This window comes from Ischnura elegans, chromosome 6, assembly GCF_921293095.1.
Source record: "Ischnura elegans chromosome 6, ioIscEleg1.1, whole genome shotgun sequence".
Classification (NCBI taxonomy): Eukaryota; Metazoa; Arthropoda; class Insecta; order Odonata; family Coenagrionidae; genus Ischnura; species Ischnura elegans.
The window spans coordinates 122,935,335-122,960,031 of NC_060251.1; the positions used below are offsets into that span (position 1 = coordinate 122,935,335).

The 24,697-nt window shown below is 38.5% G+C and overlaps 3 protein-coding genes across 6 annotated transcripts in view; 2 read left to right on the forward strand and 1 right to left on the reverse strand.

Annotated features, from left to right (window-relative positions):
• Positions 1-7,453: 7,453 nt before the first annotated feature.
• On the reverse strand, positions 7,454-9,626 carry LOC124160097 (eukaryotic translation initiation factor 1A, X-chromosomal). Its single transcript, XM_046535821.1, has 6 exons — positions 9,461-9,626; positions 9,144-9,227; positions 8,962-9,065; positions 8,743-8,875; positions 8,557-8,660; positions 7,454-8,252 (listed from the first exon to the last, which is right to left on the reverse strand). The coding sequence occupies exons 1-6, from the start codon at positions 9,474-9,476 to the stop codon at positions 8,247-8,249; spliced, it is 447 nt and encodes a 148-aa protein (XP_046391777.1). The 5' UTR covers positions 9,477-9,626; the 3' UTR covers positions 7,454-8,246.
• A 192-nt stretch (positions 9,627-9,818) lies between these two features.
• LOC124160095 (intraflagellar transport protein 88 homolog) overlaps positions 9,819-24,697 on the forward strand; it is a 171,275-nt gene continuing 156,396 nt past the window's right edge. The window contains exons 1-3 of one of the 3 annotated variants that reach the window (XM_046535816.1): positions 9,819-10,182; positions 10,308-10,355; positions 12,262-12,446. In XM_046535816.1, the coding sequence (XP_046391772.1) occupies positions 10,036-10,182; positions 10,308-10,355; positions 12,262-12,446 (380 nt within the window). In that variant the 5' untranslated portion in view covers positions 9,819-10,035. Of the gene's footprint in view, positions 10,183-10,307; positions 10,356-11,921; positions 12,122-12,261; positions 12,447-24,697 lie in introns of those variants that run through there. The other 2 variants (XM_046535818.1, XM_046535817.1) reach the window with 2 other exon arrangements.
• On the forward strand, positions 18,096-23,438 carry LOC124160096. 2 transcript variants are annotated; one of them, XM_046535820.1, is made up of 7 exons: positions 18,096-18,403; positions 18,516-18,594; positions 18,733-19,004; positions 21,058-21,334; positions 21,556-21,849; positions 21,956-22,184; positions 22,782-23,438. In XM_046535820.1, exons 4-7 carry the CDS (start codon positions 21,314-21,316, stop codon positions 23,060-23,062), a joined length of 825 nt encoding a protein of 274 aa, XP_046391776.1. In that variant the 5' UTR covers positions 18,096-18,403; positions 18,516-18,594; positions 18,733-19,004; positions 21,058-21,313; the 3' UTR covers positions 23,063-23,438. The 2 variants fall into 2 exon arrangements, with proteins under 2 accessions (XP_046391776.1, XP_046391775.1); XM_046535819.1 differs by having other exon boundaries at positions 18,096-18,594.

A 24,697-nucleotide genomic window follows, 5' to 3' on the forward strand; every position in this document is an offset into this window, starting at 1 on the left:
TTTAAAACCTGATTTATCTCTGTTTTCATGTATGTATGTAACAAAATGATCATGGCGTGACATTGTGCACTCTATGCTATGCTTTTGCGGTCTCTTGATGTCTTGCATACATTGCATTGCTTCATTACCCTCCTGACAATTTCATTTCCTATTCAGAGCCCATTCATCCCATTCTCCTATTTTCAATCATGTTGTGAGAAGTTTCCCCACCTCCCTCTTTCACCTTACAGCATGCAGTTATCCTTGGATGAAGGTAAAGTAGCGATTAGTGAAAGCCCTTCTTTCAACTATGGCACTGAGATTTCTATTTTGCACGGCAGGTATTGGAACATCAGCATGGGGATCTTGCAATTGTATGTGCTCTGGAACTGGCTCCCTCTGGCTGATGGCCACATTGTGGAGCACAGCTCAAGCCAGTATTATTTTAGCTGATGTTTGAGTGGCTGTTCTCATTTTCATTGAGAGGCAGGGAAATCGCCTCTTCCATATCCCAAATGCCCTCTCCACTGCAGATCTGGTTGCAATGTGTGATGCATTGTACCTGAAAAAAATAAATAATATGTATACAACCGCTATCATTTCCATGAAATCATTTTGTCACTGCACATCACCCTTTTCAATAAAAGTTAGACAATTTATTTTTTCCTCTAACCAACCTATGCTCAGCTGGTGTGGCTGGGTTGCGCACTGGTGTGTAAAGGTATCTTAGCTATGCTATCTCCCAGCAATAAGCCATTGACTTCATCTCTGTCGAAGCGGAGACACAGTCAGCTGTTGTGGAAGATCCCAGCATCGTGTGTAGACCCAGGCCATTGACAAACAATATCCAAAATCTCCAGCCTGGGACCAGCAACCACCTGTTACATGCGGAGCAAAGCAAATATCACTTGTATTTGTTCTAATACTAAGGTAAATAATCATATCAAATCAACCCCAGGAAAGTGTGCCACTCGATACAAAAGTCTTCTTGCAGTGGCTAATTCCTCGTGTGATTGAAGAATCTTCACTACCTTTGGCAGCTTCCCTGTAATTTCTGTACTAATAACCTGCAATTTAATTGGGTCAAATCATCAAACCAATGTATTGTATATTTTTAAAGAAGTATTAATCATTACATTTACGACGTAGTAACACAAGTTAAATTTAATTAGGTTTCCAACTCTATTGTTCTCTTTGACCAAGGCAAAAGATAAATGTAGAGAGATGATTCAGATTTGTGCACAAGGGCGTACCCAGGATAATGACTAGGGGGGCAAGCCATGGTCTAAATGGGGGGGAACCAAGATGTAATATTAGTGTATGAGATTATTTCCATGAAAAAATAGTTTTACTTTAGTTACATGTATTGTGCGTATAATTTTTCACCGGTTTAAATAAAATTTGTTGAATGCTTTCGTTTAAATTCAGAATAGATTTTGTTTAAAGACTTGCGATTTTTTCTTCTGGGGGGGGGAGGGAAGCTGCCCCCCGCTGGGTACGCCCATGATTGAGCTTAAATAAACAAAACCGCATGCCTTAATTAACTTCGACATTGTCGACTGAGCCAGTTCGTGGAAATCGCCAGAGACTATCTACAACAATGACAGAAACACATGATAATTATCTATGGCGTTTCGAAGAATATAAATGATATACTATGTAAACATTTATCTGAAATTCGTAGAGAGTTGCACGTATGTAACACCTTTAGCTTATAATAAGTTAATATATAAATGCTTTCGTCAACTAATATAATTTGCGCCTGGTACGTGTTTCATGATTATTAGTTATACAGTGACCGCGAGAAGAATAAAAGCAATGATGTACGTAACAAAAAATATCAATGCACAACTACACCACTACAAATATGTTAGGAAAAGTATTTAAATCACTCACCTGAAAACTGTCCGTGGAATAAAACCTTAGGAAAGCAAGCAATTATAATAACCTTGGGTCAGGAACGCCTCTCAAGTCGGCGTTATCCCGGCCGTAGCATCGGAAGTAACACGTCGGTTATATTTACTTTTTGAAACCTGTACCTGACGAAGAATTCCTCGTTCGTGTACCAATCTAGTGGATTGTCTCCATCCGCTAGACGGATTCTGGGTGCATATACGAAGGCATCTTCCTCAATATGACCCAAAAACTCTTCCAGATCGTATTAATCCTTCACATTCGGGAAAGCATCCATCTTCTCACAATGGCGGAAGACACCTCAAACGCTTTGAGCCGACAACAATCTAACCTCAAAGTTTGAGTCGAGGCTGGCTTCAAAATTCGACGTTTTTGAGGTTGAGGTCGGTTTTATGATATCGCATCTCCTCCTTCTGACGACAATGAGGTGGAGGCCGGCTTCGAGGGGACTTTTATGATACGGGCCTTAGTCTTTTAGTAGGAGTATGTTTGAGAAGTCATTGTTACTCTTCCTGCTATAATTTCAACGGTGCTTGAGTTGACACATTATAAGCTAAGCTACATGTTATGGTTTGACACAATGTTAGCAGTGATGTCTTGTATAAATAGACCTCTTCTTGAAAAGTGTATTCACTTCGCAACTCACCAGCAAGAAATCGCTTCGTAACCTGGAGGCTCTAAGGAGTAAGGACGCGGTCATTCCGACTAGTGTGTGTGCAGGAATTTGAGGTGCTTTCCTGGCTGAAGTTGCAACTGTGCCAGAGTTTCCACCACAAAACCATGAGTATCCTTTCATCTAAAAATTGATTGATGAATCATAATTGAAATTAGAAAATTTTTATGGCAAAAACTTACCATGTCATACTTTTTCAATGCCATTTATTTACATGTACAATAATAATTCTTTACTTTCAAGGCACAACTATATTCACTTTGGTATTTTTTTTCATATTTCAGTAATGGGAAAGGAAATGAAGTACGATCATAATAAGCCATCAGACATACAAGAAATCATGCGGTTGCTTACTCAGTGTCTTGACTCATCTGCACCAGAGTCGTCGTAGGAGAGTCGGAAGAGGACAACATGAAGGTAAGGGAAGGTGCTCACAAACTGAACGGGAAATGGACAGCAGTGAGGAGAACTAGAGTGACAGTGGCTCTGAGAATAGTGCTTCAGCTCAACTACTCGGTAAAGACAGTAAGATATTGGGTTACAGATTCACCACCTAAAAACGTTTGAACAAGAGCGCATAACATATTTTTGCAACTTCCTGGGGTAAAAGGTCAGGCTAAAAATGGTGATTCTGTTTTAGCTTGCTGGTAGTGTTTTTATGATAATGAAATGCTTGAAACAATTACAGAAAATACAAATATCCAAATTCAATCGGTTGGAGTTCATTATACCTGAGATTGAGGCACTAAGGAGACAGATGCTAATGAAATTAGGGCATCATTTGGCCTTCTTTATTTGTCTGGTGTCTGCAAAATGAATCGCCTAAACTCTGCTATACACAACTATTGATGGGAAACTTGAGGGTTTTCGCGTTTGTTGCGCATTATGGCAACATCTCAAGAGAGCGTAGAAATACGGGATAAAAATTTTAGCTTTGGTAGATGCTCGAGTTTTTTATACTTACAACTCAGAAGTTTATGCTGAAAAAAAAACTGATACATAGTATTCAGTCAGCAACAGTCCTGATAATGTGAAGAGGTTATGCTCCCCTAACAGCAGTACTGGTAGAAATATTTCAATTGACTATTGGTTCACCAGACTTGGTTTGTCAAATGATGCCTTAAATGCCAACTTACCATGGTTGGAACTATTTGCAAAAATAAGAGGGAAGTGACTCCTAGTTTCGTTAAAACAAAAAAATCCAGTTTATTTGCTTTCCATAAGGATTGCTCTTGGTGTCAAACATTCCAAGAAAGAATAAGAATATGATTTCTTCCATGCATGATGACAATAAAATTGACGATTGTACTAGCAGCAAAAGAAAGCAAGAAATGATAACTTTTTATAACATGGCAAAATCAGGTGTTAGTTACACCAGATTAGTTATTCAAGGCATAAAATGTGTCTAGACAAGTTGGCCTGACAGTTCTTTACACAATGTTAAATATTGCTGGGGTAAATTCCTATATTGTTTACCTCGAAAACAAAAACTTGGAAGTAAAATCTCGGAGAGGGTATCGACGGCCATTGTCTGTTGAACTCTAGATGGACATGTGAAAAGTAGGGGGACTATTAAAAAAAATTCCCTACAGAGTTAGGGGAAAATATTGGATGAGCCTATCAAGACTAACAGAATAGACGAACAATAGAAAAACTATAAAAATATAGAGAACCCAAAGTGCACTGGAATTAGAAAAAGGTGTGCGGACTGTGGGTACAGGAAAAATAGATTAACCAGATACATACATCTGCGAAAATTGTGGAAAGTGTATTGTCTCGAGCATGCACATTTGTCATGTAGTGTGTGCTTGCATTATAATGTTCATTGCTAATTTTTCTTATAATGTTCTTTCTACTCTAATGTTCACACTGTGTACTAGTTTTCGAGTCAATAAATCAATATCAAGTATTGGCAATGTATTTTGTATCCCAACTGAAATGAAGTAATAATCAAATATTTCATCGGACGCAAAATGGCTTGGTTTTAATGAAATGGAGCATTTAAGTATTACATATTAATTTTACAATTACATATTTAAGTTGGTGAGGACTTTTATTAGAATTTACTGGCTTTCATTTAATTGCTATAATTTTTATCAGTTGTGGTGTTACGTATTTAAATCTTCCAGATTCTGAACGAAGCCCCAGATATAGGGAACTCTGATCATCTGTCACTAGCTGGATGAGGGAAAGACTCCACAAACAAGAATAATTAGCACTCAAAGAAACAATTTTCACATAATGACGAGCCATTTTTAATCAATATCTACTACAAGTAGAAAAATTCAAAATCAAAATTAATTACGGAAAACAACAATGTTACCTTATAATCTCATAAGAAACATTACAAAAAACTGAGTATAAGCTGTATTTGCCTGCCAGCACCAAAAATGATTGTTAAGAAATCACTCATCACTCTCTCAGTCGACCAAAGTGCTCAAACCCAAAACTGCCAATGAGCAAGAGAGCTGGCCGAGCCCCTAACAGTGGCAGAGTGGAGGGGGGGAATTTTGCAAAGGAGTGGGGGGAATACAGCCATGTCCAAGTTAGCTGCGTCGGTGTAAAACTCCCGGTAGGCACCCGCGTTGACTGGAACCTCTGGAAAACGTCTTGTCATCCAATGTGGGGTTGGGGGAGAACAGTGTACCGCCGGGTTTCCTCTCCTCTATCTCCTGGGTTGGAGACATAGCCAAGTAGTGTGATAGCTAGTAGAGGCAAGCCATTGGAAGTCAAGGAGGGGAATGACATGGTAGGGTGAGGTGTTGGAAGGAGAGAGAGTTGTGATAGACATGTGGAGTACTTCTCACTCCAAACTGCATTCTCATTCCTCTGCCGTGCTACATATATAAGTCTTGATCTCCAGGTGGACTTGCTTGGAGGGCTGGCATCGAAGGGCTGCGTCAGAGGGCATTGTTTGAAGGACAGAGTTCAGAGACCTGGAGTTCTGAGTCTCCAAGTCGAAGGGCCTTTGGAAAAAATTCTTTGCGGGAAAAGTTCTGCGAAAGGAATTTCTGGGGAGGTACCAGAAATTTTTGGGGGGTACACAAAAAAATGCCACACAGTCTACAGGATAAGACCATGTACATATATTTATTTGAGTGTAGTGTGGGAACAGAGCATAGGTTGCAAACTGGAAAGTGTGTGCATGCCGGAGTCCCAGGTGTGGAAACTCATTGGCGCAAAGTGTGTGAGCAAGCGAGCGATCGCATGTTATCCTCTTGTTTTTTGTTAATTTTGTAGAAATATGTATTTACATCACAGAATTAACTTGTGATGGGATTCAAGCGATTTCAACTATAAATGTCACACCCAAGTTATTCTGCACATTCTTTTTTGTACAGCATTAAGCTTTTTAGGGGGCATTTTGATCCCTCATTATTTTTACAACTTATTTCGCAGGTTGTTTTCATTATTCTTTTGAAAAATTGTTACATTTTGGTCTTACTTTACTTTTATTTTTTTTTAACCTGGCCACAATGGCTCTTAGTGGCTACAGTTGCTTTATTTAAATACACATTGTAGGTCATCAAAATTGGCAATATTTACTGAGGAGTACTGTCCCTTGTATGACCTTTATTCTCTGCTTTCGTGAATTGAAGAGGACAGTGCTGAAAGGAAAGGGAGGCTCCCAGGTTAAAAATACTACAGTAGTGAATAGCCAACCCTGTGAACCTCAACGAGTTTTAATCACAAGTCCTTCAGATGAAAAAGCTGACCGTTAGCACCTTGAATCACCAGTTTGAATATGGATACAGTGATTTGAAAGGCTCAAAGCACATAATCCTTTGTTTTCGGATTTGTCTGATGAATGTGAGATGGCTTTATATTCATTCTAATAACTCTGGGCAATACGTTAACAGGGTTCCCACTCTAACTACATCACAAAATTCACGGTTTTTTCCAGGTTTTCACGGTCTAAATGTCATCAAATTCACGGTTAGTAGATCAGGCATTTTAGGCAGAAATATTGATCGCGTAACAATCATCGGCCACCCGCTAACTAAAAATGTAACAAACGCAACTGATGCCTTGAATGCAGCAATGAAAGTGCTATCTCTTATGATGTCACCTATCGTTAGCACAATTCAGGTCCGGCTAAAGGGTGTGAGTGGGAAAATGGAGGGAGCAGGGAAGTGAAGAAGAAGTGCCTGATTTTGTTGCCAGGGTTAATGTCTTCCAATCGCAGGCTTAAATGTGCTGTCATGGCACACGGACCAATTAATAATTGTGCTTCGAATACTAGTGTGCAGAAAAATGTGTGTGGACTGTATCTGCACGTGACTCCGCTTTGAAACATGGTCGAAAGATAGATTTTTCTTTTAATCCGCCAATCGTAGCTCTACAAATAGGTTTGAGAGATTTCTAAGGTTTCATGGCAAAATTCACGGCTTTTTCCAGGTTTTTTCACGGTAGACGAAATTCACGGCTTATTCACGGTTTTAAGGTTTTCACGGTTGAGTGGGAACCCTGGTTAACCTCTGTGGTCAAGAGGCTTTTCTGCTGAATTGAATTTAGTAAATAGGTAATAAATGAAATGAAAGGATTTGAGGAAAGCACAATTGCCACGTTATTAAATTATCAATAATATTTCGCCCCACGGTCTAAGTTCTGTAGTACATGATGGATTCTTAACATTTCAGCACATTTTTTTTAACTGCCAGTCACATATAGAACCACCTACTTTCAGTGTTACAGAGTTAAGAAGATGAGTGCCTGAAATATGTGCCTCAAGAAATCAACCTAACTTTGTTGACTCACTGTCCATTTATCACCCTGCACGTAGGGTTATACAACCAGAGTATGATGGATTATATGTTAACATGAAAATGTCATCCCACATATCTACTATGGTAAAATAAAATCTTCCAGCTGAATTAAAAAATAAGCTACGCATTCCAACTTTTATTTTCCATTTCTATAATAACCACTGTCATACAATGAATTAACAATGGAAATTCCTTTACAGAAGTTAAGGATAGATCAATTTCGTATTTGTGCATATGAATTTAATAATGATAATGGCACTAATTACTATGAAATTCATAATGAAGATCCATTGCACACATACTCCAATGACAAGAAAACAACTTCCTAACCATTAAGCATGAAGTACCAAAGACATAGTTGAAACATTGAAGCAAATGAATGAGAAATAAGGGAATAAACCGAATTCTAAAGCTGGTATTCAAATAGTAAATATGGAAAGGCAGGGTGATTTCAGTACAAAACAATTGGCCAGGAGTTAATGGATGGATTAGAGTAGAGCTTTGCACAAGTAATTTCACTGCACGGCGACTGAAGCAGTGAAAATTCACACACAAAAGGGAGGTTTTCCAACACATCACGCACTTCTTGCACTTGTAGCCTCTGAATGTCCTGATGAACTAATGCAGTACAATAAATATGAGAATGAGTACACTCGAATTTCACAAATAAATTTTATTCGATATCCAATTTATTGTACTATTTAATTTCTTAAGTCCATTTAAAACCAGAACCGAAATGAGAATAAAAAAAACGATCTTCACAAAATAATTCAAAGTTCTTAGCTGTCCTGTTTCACAATTCTCGTTGGAAAATATCCACCGGAAAATTCAAGTGGAAAAAACCAAGTAACAATCAAGACAACGTAACTGAATACTCTACAGCTTAACTCCCAAGCTAGGAGCTAAATGGATCATCAGATCTGAAAAAGGGAGAGAATTGATGAGAAAATTAGTCGTCCTTGACGTATACGGCTTTCATCGACAGGGAAACAAAGTCTCAAAGGCTAACAAATTTGTGAGAGCGAGATGCAAGACTAAAGAGGGTCATTCAGAAAGGAAAATTCTGATGCCAAAAACATATATAAAATCTAATACTTGTGTCGTGGCCATTGATTAATGAGTGCGACATATAATCATTATTACGGTCGAAAATGACACACTGACCACATTTTAAATCCCCAGTAGGTCAAGTAGATCCCAAGTAGCGTGACCACGAATACTTACATTTTCAACAATATCCGATTCTTCCCCGTCGTTGACATCATCGCCGAACTCGATATCCTCATCGAAACCATCCTCAACGAAAGTAACGGTGTCGTTTATCCTCACTGGAATGCAAAATTATTTATTAAGAAACGATCGCAGGGCAAAAAATAACATGACAAGTACACCAACGAGCTAACAACACACCTGTTTCTGGGAATTCACCATATGTCTTCAGGTTTCTGGCCTCATCCGCGGTATACTTGAGGATAACATCGGCTTTAGCGTCCTGATAATCTCGCAAACCGATTAGAATTATATCACCCTGGTTTATCCATACCTAATGAGGAAGGATTTAAAAATCTCGTAAAAACAAATATTCCCAGCAATTACAAGAGGCTATACTGAAAAGCAACGTCGACATACCTTTTTTCTTAATTTCCCTCTAATGTGACACAATCGTTTCACACCATCGAAACACATAGCTTCCAGTCTCCCATTGCCCAGCATTTTCGTGACTTGGGCATACTCTGAAAAATAAATTTACAGCGTAAACTCCCGCTAAAATGGGACCAAACAACTGATGTGTAATACTTTAAATTAAATACCTTGACCATCTTCTTTAAATACCAACTCTCGCTTCTCTGTTTCATTCTCGTTCTTTCCTCTCCTCCTGTTCTTACCTCCCTTTCCTGAAATTACAATAGGTAAACAGCCACTTCAGAACTTATGTTCCACATAGCATGCATAACTTTTACGGACGGCCATGAAATCATATCCTCAATACTCAAGGAAAGGCGGAATTTAGGTAAAACAACTACAATCTGTCATGGGGAGACATGGCCGTCTGGTATGCCTACCTGCAGCAAACACAAAGGAATGACGAAGAAAAGACAGGAAAGTTTTTTGAGTGGAAAACACCTACCCTTATTCTTCGGCATAACTTCTCAGATGATGATTACAATGGGAGTATAAATTATCTGCAAATATTCACTTTCTCTAAAAGTTGATGACATAAACTTCGATGCATGCCAGACGTCGAAACCACCATCGATGAAGGATTATGGGTACCAAATCGATTGGTGTTCTTTGCGACGTTTGCGACTCTCGATTATTTACACGGTATTGTTGTAATTCACGTCTTCCAGAAACTTGATTTCCTTTTATTATACACTCGTAAATGATAAAAAATTAACTTTATAGTTTTAAACATTTATGTATGATAATATCGATTTCATTACGTCACATAATTACGATGTTGTGTTGTTTGTGAAATATTTCGTTGCTCAACTTTTACAGAAGACGCATTTGAACCAAGGAGCTTGGAAGAATTCCTATAGCTTATTCTTCTAAGCTTAGAAGAAGCTTATTCTTCTAAGATCCTTGATTTGAACATAGAGCTTCTAGCTCTATGCATTTGAATGTTGCTCAGGTTGTTGACCAGCATCGATTTGTGCTTTCAGGAGCATTTAGAATTTTATCTGTTGGTGGCTAGTTAAAATGGATCGGTCTTTCTTTAACCCGGTGGATGAGGACGATCTTTATTCTGGCTTCAATGAGTATCCTTCAGTTTTCAGTACGAACGATTTGCAAGAGGATGAGGAATTTCTTCATGCTCTCCGCACTAGTTATGAAAAGCGTCCAACGGTATTACTTTTATCATTATATATTTTATGCCTGAATTTAATATCGGCGTTGAAATATGATTATCGCATACTACATAACCTCTTGCATTAAGTTTTGAATTTAATTTACTGTTACCTCATTTACAGTTATTGGCGAGACCTGGAATTGCTACAAGACTTGGCACTCCGTCAGGGGTACTTAATTTTATTTCATTCATATACGCTTTGAGGATAGTTTTTTCAAAAGCATTTTGGTAATTATGCATTTTCCGGGCTCCCGACTTTTTGTGTTTTTTTTTCGTCCAATACATTCATAACAGTGTCCTGATTACGAAAATGATAATTTTTTGTGGCGGAAAAGCCGGGAAATTACCTAAAAAGCGAAAAAATCGGAGAGAAAAAATTCCAAATAAAGTGGTCATTTGAGTACTCAAAATGTTTGTAATATTATAGCAAACACATTCGTGCAAATATTTTTAAAATCGAATGTAAAATAAGCTCATTATTACGAATTACAAGCTGGAACTACTTTCTGGTACTGCACCGCGCGCAGCGATTCCTCGCGTACACCGCGAAATGCGAATAAGCCGAGGTGGGTTTGGGTTGGATCAGGGCAAGGTTTTCACGTAGAAATCACCGTATTTCGGACTTGTATCACTTTCCGGGCACATTAACGGGCTGGTCAACTAGAAAAAAAATCCCTCGAGCTGGTCCAATACATAACAAAGTGGGAGGTAGAAGTGGGTAAATCACTTTCCGGGCACATTTACGGGCTGGTCAACTAGAAAAAAATATCCCTCGAGCTGGTCCAATACATAACAAAGCGGGAGGTAGAAGTGGGTAAATCACTTTCCGGGCACATGTACGGGCTGGTCAACTAGAAAAAAATATCCCTCGAGCTGGTCCAATACATAACAAAGTGGGAGGTAGAAGTGGGTAAATCACTTTCCGGGCACATGTACGGGCTGGTCAACTAGAAAAAAATATCCCTCGAGCTGGTCCAATACATAACAAAGTGGGAGGTAGAAGTGGGTAAATCACTTTCCGGGCACATGTACGGGCTGGTCAACTAGAAAAAAATATCCCTCGAGCTGGTCCAATACATAACAAAGTGGGTGGTAGAAGTGGGTAAATCACTTTCCGGGCACATGTACGGGCTGGTCAACTAGAAAAAAATATCCCTCGAGCTGGTCCAATACATAACAAAGCGGGAGGTAGAAGTGGGTAAATCACTTTCCGGGCACATGTACGGGCTGGTCAACTAGAAAAAAATATCCCTCGAGCTGGTCCAATACATAACAAAGTGGGAGGTAGAAGTGGGTAAATCACTTTCCGGGCACATGTACGGGCTGGTCAACTAGAAAAAAATATCCCTCGAGCTGGTCCAATACATAACAAAGTGGGAGGTAGAAGTGGGTATCGTATTTCGCGGTGTAATAGAGGAATCGCTGCGCGCGGTACGTTACCAAAAAATAGTTCCGGCTTGTAAAACGTGGTAATGAGCTTATTTTACATTCGATTTTAAAAATATTTGCACGAATGTGTTTGCTATAATATTACAAACATTTTGAGTACTCAAATGACCACTTTATTTGGAATTTTTCTCTCCAATTTTTTCGCTTTTTAGGTAATTTCCCGGCTTTTCCGCCACAAAAAATTATCATTTTCGTAATCTGGACACTGTTATGAATGTATTGGACGAAAAAAAATTGCAAAAAGTCGGGAGCCCGGAAAATGCATAAATACCAGCATTTTAAACGTTTTATAATCTCAGTGGTCTTTAGTAGTGAAGTATTCAATTGTTATTTTACTGAATTAAAGTAATATCACCACCATGGCCCTTATATACGCCCTTATATAGCTCGTATATAAGGGCCATGATCACCACTATTTATTGATTGAATTCAAGCAGGCCTCAGTGAAGTTTTCGAAGTTCGTTTGGCTCTTTAAGCCTAGAAAAGGTGGTTATAATTTTCTCTTTGGTGCTGTACCATATGCTTTTTATTAGTTGGATGCTGTTCATCCAACGTTCATTTATATTCAATAATGGGCGATTTGTTGGGGAAATAGCTGATTGTAATTTCAATAAAAATTCTACCAGTATCGTCAAGGAACCAGCTTGGTTTCATCCAGAGGACACACCAGACATTCTCGTGGTGGTGATGGAGGCACTCGTCCGATGACTGCAGTGCACGGAGCTGGATATACTTCAAGTGCATCAATGTTTGACCCTTCGAGTCATGCTACCAAAGGTGCTTCATCGGTTGATTCAAAACTTGAAGACTCGTAAGTTTCATTAATGTTAACCTTCCAATATTTTTTCCATTCAGTATAATGGAGGACATTTTACGTTTCTATGTTTTTCTTAATGTTTCTTTTCTCTCAGTACTTCATTCTCAGAGTAACATGTAGTGCAGACCTAAAGCGAACCCAGATGGCACAGAAACCTCCTTATCTAATTCGTATGTGCATAGTACCCATTGACTACGGTGTTACTATGCCGCTCCGTCGCTTTTCGTCATGGATAATTTCCGTTCACGGCCTGTCGACGAAGCGCGTACGGAGCATGTGAATGTCCGCTACGAAGTGCTTTCGAAAGGATACGAAGTAGCGATAAGCGATATATCGCTAACTGTGATTGAATCACCGTTACTGAAAAGTAGCAGTCACTGTCGGTGATTCAATATTCGAAATCACTGTGATCGGTGATTGTATCACTGGATTCGGTGAAGATAGCTCTGGCTGCTACCAAGTGATATGCGATATATCGCAACCTGTGATTGAAGAGAAGTAGCCGATCACTGCCGGTGACTAAATCACCAAATACTCTAAATCACTGCGACTGTGAATACGGTGAAGTTAGCTTCGGCAGCTTCCATGATGCTACCAATAGTAAAATAAGGATGTCTTATTCATCTTGTATGATAAATAAGACATTCTGTGCGAAATATACAGCTAAAGCTTTGAATTGTGATGGTTTGATTATAAATATGTATAAAAAAATGATTGCCCCTTATCAATTCTTTTACCACTTCAAACTTCCTTAATTATTGTAATATAAACTCGGAATTAGAACTATTCCCTCAAAAAAAATATTTTGCCTAATTTTACAATTTTCTATAAGTTTATTTTTTCCTATTGAGGAGAGCTCATTCCTTGGAATTGGACAAAGTAGCAGGAATAGCAGCGCCACAAATCACCGATGACTTTAAAGAGTGATTCACCTCGGTGATCGCAATCACAGTTAAGAATCACCGTTACTGATGAGTAGCAGTCACAGGTAACGAAGTGATCCGAAAATCACAGTTCCGCTCATCACTAATACGAAGCACGCAGGAACACAGCGCTTAGGCTAATCTCAATCGTTCAAGTCGAAAATTAGATATATCGTAACTGGCACGATCGAAAAATGTATCGAACGTAGCACAATCGATAACTACCTACCATGGCCCTTATCACGATAGCCCTTATATACCCTTGGCCCTTTTACGAGGCAGGAAAGAAAGAAAACACAGAAATACATTACAGATATTATTTATTTTCTTTAGTCAATCACAATAATATTTCCAATTTTCTCTTCTAACCCACATCTAATTTGATGAAACAATTACCTACTCTTATTCTCTTCGAAATGAAAATTATTTAAAAGAGGACCGGCCGATACATAATAACTATCTTCAGTGCTTCCTCTGATGAACGTTCAGTATCACAGCATCCATTTGCACAAAACAAACCCACATCCACTTTAGATCTACATGTCACTACTGCCACGACGTCTTTCTTCTTGACGACAGGTTACAGCGAAGCAATGGCACCTTCCTCCAATCTGGGCGCCTTCAATTCAACAAGAATTTTCTCCCCGTCTTCTTGTCCAAGACCACAGATTATTTTCTGATATCACAAGGTGTGATGTGAAGCTCGCACACCTGAAACTAATAAATAATAAAATACAATGTAATTTACTAGGTCACATCTGTCGTATTATTGATAATTGTCACAGTTATTGTATAAAGGTAGGGCAATAATCACAACACACTTATAGAGAGCAACTCACTAGTGTACTTCCTTTATTTGAAAACACGCACTGATAAACATTGTAAAACAAAACACACACTAAAATAGTGCTACCAACCCTACTTATACAAAATTATCCACTGAGGTTATTGCCAACCTAAAATACATTCCAAAAACATCATTTCCAATTTTTGGTATTTCTGCATGAGAAATCAAATTACTAGGCTCGTAAATATAGTAAATAGTTGTATACCTGAATATTTTTTAAACTATAGCATAAGATAATTTGAAATGATGAAAGCCGACGTATAACAAACCATTGGTCTAAGAAACAATTTTCGATTCTATAAACTCGGCTGCTAATTCCTTTTTTCTCCTTTAGCCACACGTTCACCGAATGAATTAATGCAAAAAAGACAACTAAAATGCAAGAATTTTCAAATGAATTGCTGCTATAAAATTTTGAATCACCATTTTAAATACTGAAGTTATGCATCAACATCCCGAAGCCACTAACTTAAAATTACATCCAAATAATTACAGCGAGAAAGAGTACATACGTTACTGTTTTTCTTAGGGGTGAAATGTTTTCTTCTTATTGCCCGAATACACTTCTTCAATTCAGAATCTTTTGGAAAGCTAAAACTTGAACCATGTCCCGGAGTTGATCCTTTACACCCCGACAATACCACAGCCACCTAGAGAAACTGTCACGCACGAAAGGCATTTTAAACAAAAATACCGCACAAACACGTTTCTGAAGCCCAGTGAATGAAATTAAAAAATAAGGGAACTTCACCATTACCAGACACACTATTATTCACCAACTTAACCGCAAAAATCCCTGAAATGTGGTGAGACGTAACGTAAACCATGCGATCTCCAAAGCCTTGTGCTGGCTTGTGATCGGGCCTTCTTTAGGGGAATATGGCACCACCCACGAAAGAAAATAGTCCCAGGCCGAATACAGTTTTATTGATGAGATACACTTTTATAGGCGCAAATGAATTTGCCAGTCCTCTTGTATCTTTTTTCTTCATTAAAGGAAATAAGAAAGAAAACTTTTTTAGTAACTTCCTAATCGCGATTTCTTGTATCCACTTATATCTTGATGGCCCACCTTCGTATTCAGATACGTAAAATTCCTGTGCCGTCTGGGAAATATCTCTGGCTATATCCCAGACGGCACAGAACCCTCCGTATCTAATTCGTATGTAGATAGTATCCATTGACTACGGGGATACTATGCAGCTCAGTCGCTTTTTGTCAATGGATAATATCCATTCACGGCCTGTCGACTTAGCACATACGAAGCATGTCAATGTCCGCTACGAAGCGCGTACGCAAGGATACGAAGCACGCAGGAACATACAGCACTCAGGCTAATCTCAATCGATTGGGTCAAAAGTTAGATATATCGTAACTGGCACGATCGAAATATGTATCGAACGCAACACAATCAATAGCTACCGACTGTAGCGAGAACGTTATGAATTGTAAGTTCTCAAAAGGTAAATAATACTATATCATGAATTCAAATTACCATGAAAAACTCACGACCAACAAAGTTTTTGTCGCTCGTGAGTTTTTCATGGCAATTAGAATTCATGATATAGTATTATTTACCTATTGAGAACTTACAAAACTTACTCGGCCACTTAAATAACTCAGCGAAAAATGAGATTCTTACGGCTAATTCACGCATCCCCAGGATGCAGCATTCATAAGTGGCTTGTACTTACTTGGAAACTTTGAGATGTTAATGAGAGTAAATTCTTAATAATTTTGACACTAAATGAGACATCATATAGCCCATGAGCATTGAAAAGCTTACCCTATAGCCTGACGAAATAAGATTTTTTTCAATAAAAATTGCAGATGAAACAGGATTGCTGACACATCTGCTATTGTTATGATCGAATTCATCAATATGCAAGCAAAAATTAACGAATAGTTCAGTCTCAGCTACTAAAACATACCTGTACCAGGCGCTTAAGTATTTGAAAAATAATTTGGGATGAGTAAAAGTCTCTATGTCACTGCGGTAAATGTATCAACCTATTAAAAATATGAAAATCCTGCCAAATCACCAGCATAAACATTTGTAAAGTAAAACATGATATCTCTAAGAATACACCTCCGATTATATAGTTACTTTGCATGAAGTTATCACCACAAGAAATTTTAAGAGGCAGGAAAGAAAAAAACCACAGAAATACAATACAGATATTATGTATTTTCTTTAGTCAATCACAATAATATTTCCAATTTTCTCTTCTAACCCACATCTACTTTGGCGAAGCAATTACTTTTATTCTCTTTCGAATAGAAAATTATTTAAAAGAGGACTGGCCGATACATACTAACTACCTTCATTACTTTCTCAGATGAATGTCCACTATCACAGCATCCACTTGCTCAAAACAAATCCACATCCACTATAGATCTGTATGTCACTTCTGCCATAATGATCTGTATGTCTTCTTGACCACAGGTAACAGTGTGATGTGAACCTCACACACCTAAAATTAATACATAATAAAATACCATGTCACTTACTAGGTCACATCATTTCCAATTTTTGGTATTTCTGCATGAGAAATTAAATTACTGGGCTCGTAAATATAGTAAATAATTGTATACCTGAAATTTTTTTATTTTAAATTATAGCCTAAGATAATTTGAAATGATGAAAGACGACATATAACACACCATAGGGCAAGCTAAGAAACAATATTCGATTCTATAAACTTGGCTGCTTATTCCTAGTTTCTCCTTTAACCACACGAATTTACCAAATGAATTAATACAAAAAAGACAACTAAAATGCAAGAATTTTCAAATTAATTGCTGCTACAATATTTTGAATCACCATTTCAGTACTGAAGTGATGCATCAATATCCCAAAGCCACTTAAAATTACATCCAAATAATTACAGCGAGAAAGAGTACATACCTTACTGTTTTTCGTAGGGGTGAAATGTTTTCTTCTTATCGCCCAAATGCACTTCTTCTTCAACTCAGGATCTTTTGGAAAGGTAAAAACTTGAACCATATCCCGGAGTTCCCTTTACAGCCCGACAATACACACACGAAAGGCATTTTTTACAAAAATAACTCACAAACACGTTTCTGAAGCCCAGTGAATGAAATTAAAGAATAAGGGAAACTTCACCATTACCAGACACTCTATTTCTCACCAACTTAACCACAAAAATCCCTGAAATGTGGTGAGATGAAATGTAAACAACGTGATCTCCAAAGTTTTGCGCATGCTTGTGATCGGGCCTTCTTTAGGAGGATATGGCACCACTCGCAAAAGAAAATAGTCCTAGACCGAATACAGTTTTATCGATGCATATGAATTTGCCAGTCCTCTTGTATCTTTTTTCTTCATTAAAGGAAATAAGGAACAAAACTTTTTTAGTAACTTCCTAAGCACGATTTATTGTATCCACTTATATCTTGATGGTCTACCCTCGTATTCAGATACGTAAAATTCCTGTGCTGCCTGGGATGTTTTATTAATTTTACCCTTTAAGGGGGTGCCCTAGCACTGTCGCGGAAGGCTATGCAGACCCTCTCTATTAACCAGTTTGTGCTTCGCTCGTTATAGGTACATAGCGGTTTCTTGACTCAGAATATTTATAAAGCTTAAATCTGTGCCTTGAGTCAAAGACGGGTCTTTTACCAGGTTTCCTACAGGAGATCCTTGATACTAAATTTCACGAATTTCGATTTTTTCAATGACTATCACCACGGCGCAAAATCACGTAAAGAAAATCCAATCAGCCAAAGCATAATATAATCCTTCAACTACAAGCAAAGGCTGCACGTATGCCACATGTCGTAAATCAAAGCTACAATTTGGGAAATTGTGAGACCTTGCAGCCGGTTTTTCGATAACGTGCAGTCGTTTCGAGTCATCCTAAAGACCTTTCCTCCTTCCGTGAGTCATCCTTCACTTCTTTGCCTCCCCTCCTGGCCCTCCCCTCAAAGGCTCACCGCTCTCTGGCCGGGCCGGCCTGTCGCACGCTTACTTCGCTGGATCACGACCCGCTTGATTTAGAGGTCTCGTCGTCGTTCTTTCTTTCTGCGTTTTTTTACTGGTGCGATGAAAGAGTCTAGCAAGCCCTACAGGAAATGGCGCTATCGAAAAGGATACAAGCCCAAGAAAAGGAAGACGTATAACAAAAAGAACTTACTGCAATGGAAAAAATCCGAAGAAGGTCAGAACATATTTAGTGATATATGTATGAATACTTTTACAAACTTGATTGCTTTTTACGCTGGCTAGCGATTAATGAAATTAAAATTGAAAATAATATTAGACACTCTTAGTTTCAGGTGTTTTCGAATCGGAAACTGAAAGGGTCGCCACAACCTTGCATGCTGAAGAGTGGAAAAGTGAAAAACAAAGGTAAGAATAGGTGCGATTCATTTATATAGGGAATGGGATTAGTAACCTCTCTTCATTTTCCTCAATTATTTGGTTCTGCTTTGCTAATTACATCCCTTAGTGTTTTCCTATCTAATTAGGTGCTTTTTTGTACTACAGAGTGGATTCCTCTGAGTTCTAAGGAATTGGCCCGATAAATCATCTGAGGTCGACGCAAAGTCCCAAATCAGGCACCAAGTCCCTGGTGACGATATGGGAAAGCCTGAAGAGTGTGCGGGTCGTCCTTTTTCCTACGAAAGCCACAAAAGCGTATCTCCAGAGCCAGGATGTAGCTACCGGCCTACGGAAACACCAAATGAGTGCATGGAATCATATGTGGTCCATCACGTCGCACATGAAGTGTGCAGAAGAGATGATTCTACTAACAATGAGTGAGTATAATAGACACTGCCTTGTAACTTGTACATTATTATCATGAAATCAATTGCAAAGATAAATATAGGATTAAGGTCTTTTAACAATTGTACAAACTAAATATAATATGAGTAATCATTTATAATTCACGTGTCTGCTTCTGAAATAGATTATGATCAGGTGTAGAATGACACAAAATTTGAAAGTCAAAGTTGGAAAACTTTCATTTCCCCTGTCAAATCGGAGATTTCTAAAGATTTTACAACCTCTTCACCTCAAAGCTTTCTCCCTTCCCGAAAATAATATTTCCGTTTAGAGATTAGATATGGCACGCTGACGATTTCACCGAGTAAATAGTGACTACTCTTTTGCGAGAATGAACCAGCCAAGAGTGGCTGAAGGAGAGAGGTGATCAGGTACGTGTCACTACTAAAAATCCCTGCGAAGTCAGTCATAGCAGTTTTCCTCTCCCACATCATACCCCTCATTAGAAGATACTACAAAGTTGTATCAATATGCATAGCCTGCGATTTAAAACCCCTGAGTGGCAACGTATGAGTGGCAACTGGCTGGAATGAGATACATTCCAGCCAGTAGCGGATACAGAAAAAAAACTCAAGGGCTCAATATCTTGAGCCACCTTTACTTTGTTAGTAATGACAAATAATTAATTCACATGCAAAGTTTAAGGCAGTTTTACTTAAACTGATGATACGCATGTACAAGACAATGCCATCTTATGGTATAAAACAGTTACAATTATGGTTCTGCAATGTTCGGTAATGCGGGCGGCCCCGCAAGGGGGGTGCGTGCCCCATGCGCCCGCCGCAATATGTATCCGCCACTGATTCCAGCTGTTTCTTTTACACAGAAAATCCACCTGATTCAGTGATATGCCATTCGGTTTTTCAAACCCTACTCCACTGAATAAGAGGACCTCCAATTGCTTGGTTTACATGATAGCTGCAAAATTATGATAGTAATAAAATACAAAAACATCATGACGACCAAAAAAGTGACCGACGTAGTGCAGGATGAGCGATGCTGCTAAAAGCAGCAGCGCCTCGCCGCGTCGATCATTATGACTGAAAGCTATTCACTAATAATTTTTAGATCAGCAGACTTCTTCTCATTCATTCTTTTTAAAAGGATCCAAGTATTAAAAAAAGGATAAACACTTGGGCGCAGTGGGTGAATTCGTCTAAAATCAATGGTAGGGAACGTGCTATTTTCATTTCATCTCTACCTACCATGCTATTTTACCTTTATTTGTTTTATTTTGCCTTTTATTATTATGATTTACCATTACCCTTGATTTTCTTGCTGTAGAAGCTTAACAAAACCACTTAACTATTTTATAACTACAAAAAAATTAATACGTATCCCCTAAAATATATCAATGCTCTGTTTGCCTTACCCTTCTAGGTCATACGAAATTGGTTTTGACTTTCATTTATATGTTTATTTTCTATACAGTCTAACGAATATAATAAATATGACAGCAGCCGAGATCCCTAAAACTGTTGAAAATATAGTTATCCACAAAATGTTTGATTCGATTGTTTGCGTTTTTGGCGGGGTCGATAACTTATATATACGAGAAGTATAGGGCCAAGGACATATGTCATACATCGGATGACAGGCGTCAGTCAGTACAGGACTTACCTCAAAAATCAACTCAACTTATTATCTGGTGAACTTACTTTCCGTCTTTCAAGTAATGAGGAAATCGTGTAAGAGGCTTACGATTTCACTTGATTTCACGCGATAAAACATTCTATAACCGTTTTGCCCTTTCACATCCCTTCCATCTCTGCTAAATTTCTCTAAATTTAATTCTACGATCGTGTTCCATAACTTTATATTTGATGCATGGCAATGTAACAAGCATATTGAAATTATCCTTGGAAGACGAACCGAATCAATTTTTAATGTAAAATATAAAATGACACGGAGAGATTATTCATCCCCCAATAGTGGTCAGCACTCAAAACAATGAAGTATTCATTCATAATTATCCTGAAAATTCTCTCCTGCTCCATGTAGTGATAATTATGATTTCTGTTTCAGAGCTTCTTCAACTCACTCTCCAGCGTTTGTCACTGACAATGAGATCAAATCGCCGAGAGGCAGAAGATATTTTGATGTGGAATACCTCTTCCGCTCACTCAAGGAATTAGGAAGCCATAGACCTTTTGGGTGTGGTATCTCTGACATGGATGTGGTAAAGGAAAATTGAAAAGGATTTTTCAGCACTTTTATCTTAAAATGTAGTGCATGTGGAATAATATCGAAGTTGCACACAGAGTGTCCCTCCAAAGAAGACATGGACATAAATACCGCAATGGTAAGTGGACGACAAAGAAGATGATATCACCATTCTTCGCTGGAAACAAAACCTGCCTTATTTTACTACTTTATATTAAATTTATTTGCCGGGAAATACATTCAGTTTTTTACTCTGTTTTCGGCCACGGTCATACCTTCGTTACCATCTTTTGTTTTAAAAATAATTTGGTCATCACTTCATCGTTCTCAGATGTAATTGCTTTCCGATCTCAATTACAGGTCTCCAGCATGATATGTACTGGACAAGGTTACGCTCAACTGGCGGAAATGAGTGCTATTTTAAACATACCGCCTATGGCCAACCAAACATTTTTAAACACGCAAGCCAACCTCGCTTCTGCCATACACGATGTTGCATGGGAAGAGATGAAAAAAGCGGCTATGGAAGAAAGTGAGCTTGCGATAAAAGCAAATGAAGTGGATAAAGACGGTATACCTCTTATAACAGTAGTGTGTGATGGATCATGGGCAAAAAGATCGTACTGCACAAATTATAACTCTTTATCAGGAGTGGTAGGTTCTTTTTCATAGAGGCAAAATTGGCCACTATCATGGCACTAAAAAACTTCACATGAAATTTTCCGCAGAATGTCTCTAACTATCAGAACCTCATTTTCAGGCTTGTATTGTTGGATTTAGATCCAAAAAAGTTATATTTATTGGAGTGCGAAATAAATACTGCTGTATATGTTCACAAGCTATTTCAAAAGACCCCACAACTGAAGCGAGGCCTCATATCTGTTTTAAGAACTGGAATTCTTCTTCGACGGCTATGGAAGCAGATATCATTGCCGAAGGATTCAAAAACAGCGTTACAATGTATAATTTAAAGTACAACAGACTCTTAGGTAAGGATAAATCTACTGTGTGTCATTTTCTCAAGTGAGAGAGCATTCGCAATTGTTCGCCATTGGATTTCATTCTTCACTTGGAATTCCCAACTCTCCAGCCGTTAGATAATTTGTGGCATGAAGTTAGAAAATAGAATTTGGTACTCTCCGTACTAATCGCATAGTTATTCCTCATTTCCCCTAAGTTTTGCTACTCATGCCTAACGCAACAGATTTCTTCTACATACCCATTCAGAAACTTTGGCTCTAAATATCCCAAAAATTCTATTCCCTTAAAATATTCAAATCCACGGTCGGTAATCAACCTCCCTTGACCTGTTGTCTGCACCTAGTCTGGCTTTTAAATCCTCTTTCGTAAATAATGCATACTAATACCCTCTTTACCCACTGTAAATACCTAATTCAAAGCGAATCCGTTATTTCTATTATTTTTTTAAATGTTTTCACGCTTCGTTATTTCCTATAACTTATTTGTATGTTGGTCTAACCAAAGTAATAAGCCGTTGTGCCATAATGAGAACTATTAAGATAAAGTATTCCAAATAAGTAATACATTTTTACCAATAGTCCCGCTAAATTTCATGATTATTTCAGGTGATGGAGACAGCAGCATCATGCAAAGGCTCGGGAGAGTAATACCATATGGAATCGACCTTCCTGTTCAAAAGGTTGAATGCTCGAACCATTTGCTGCGGAATTATTGTAACCGCATTAGAGAAGTTGTGAAGAAGCCGAATAACTGGAAAGGCCATGTACCTGCAACTATTAGGAAGAATGTTGGAGATAATTTACCCCCATTGAGAAATGTGGTATCTTCGGCCATAAAATTCCAAAAAAATGCCCCAACTCCTGACTCCGCAAGTCTGCAGTATTAATGGTCCATGGCATGTTTTCGGAGACCATTCTAAATGTGCTGAGTACTTTTGTCATGGGCCAAAGGCTGGTGAGGAGAACCGAGTCCCTTTGTTGATTAATTTTGGTATATGGGATGATATAATGGCTGCGAATAAATTGTTGGCCATTCACTCGTCCAGCTTGATCTTGAATGTTACCAACAATCAAGCAGAGTCGTTTAATTCTCACGTGGCAAAGTACGTGGGAGGCAAAAGGGTAAATAACGCATCGAGAGGGTCATACCAAGCAAGATGTGAAGTGGCCGCTTCTGCCTTCAATGCCGGACCAGATGTACATGCCCTCATACATAAGAGCATCACCAACAAGAGCCCAGGATTCTATACAAAAAAGTTTAAACTGGCTTCGACAAAAAAGAAAACTATGCGAGCCAAGCGGCGACTTGCATACAAAGGTCCCACAAAATGCAAGCGAAGATGTGTCTCTGGTCCTGACCAGCATTATGGACAGCGTGAAGCTGAAAATTCCGAAAAGAGGATAGAAATTGACCCCACCGTGCGAGAGGCTTTCTTTATTTCGTTGAGTTTAGATGAAGTACAGAGGCGTAAGTTGGAAAATGCACTAGGGTACAACGCCTCTGTCAAACGTGGCACGTTGAGCGACGAAAAAGGCTCACTGCCCTTTGTTCGCACGCATTTGTAAACTAAGAGCCGGAACTTCTCGGTAGAAGGTAGTTCAGTCTTTGCTCTACCCATCATTCCGTGGAAACAAAGCCACGGAATATGGGATAGCGAGTGAAGCATTGGCCATAACTGAGTATGAGAGAGTCAGCGGAAACAAAGTAAACCCGTCAGGGCTTTTTGTTGGCAGGAGGATTCCCTACCTCGCAGCATCACCAGATGGTGTCTTGTCAGATGGTGATGGTATAGTGGAAGTGAAGTGTCCATACACATGCAGGGAAATGCACCCAAAGGATGCTGTATCTCAGAAGAGAGTAGAGTCATGTGAGATAAAGGAGGATCATGTGGCTCTTAATTTAAAGGGCAATTACTATTATCAAATACAGGGGCAGCTGCACATCACAGAAATGAAATACTGTGATTTTATTTTATGGAGTCCGTTGGGCATAGAAACTGTGCGAATTGTCAAAGATGACGAGTTTTGGGAACAATGCATGGAGGATAAATTAACAAATTTTTATATGGAGTCACTTTTGCCAGAAATTTTGCTACACATTTGAAAGCTTCCTCGTGAATGGTAGAAAATGACGTGAGAAAGATTAGGCGGTCACCTAATTAGCGCTAAATAATGATTTTTTACGCACATTTACATTTTGGCAGCCGCACCTCTGAGTGAGAAGGGTTCTAAGTTCTCTTTAAGTGTTTCTATTTTTTCCATAACTTTGTTTATTTATTTATTATTTTTTGGAAACGCAAGTCTCAGTTCTCCCACAGTATTTTTTCATCGCGTTCTGTTACTGTGCTTCTTTTGATGGAGGTAAATAAAAAAATATTTCTGACTGAAATTTGAAAACCATTGTTTTTCTCATCCAAATGCGATTTTCAAGCATTCTATGTAACATTTATTGTAACATTTTATTGATGATTTATTATGTTATTTGAATATATTTCGCACGTATATATCTTATGATAAACTTG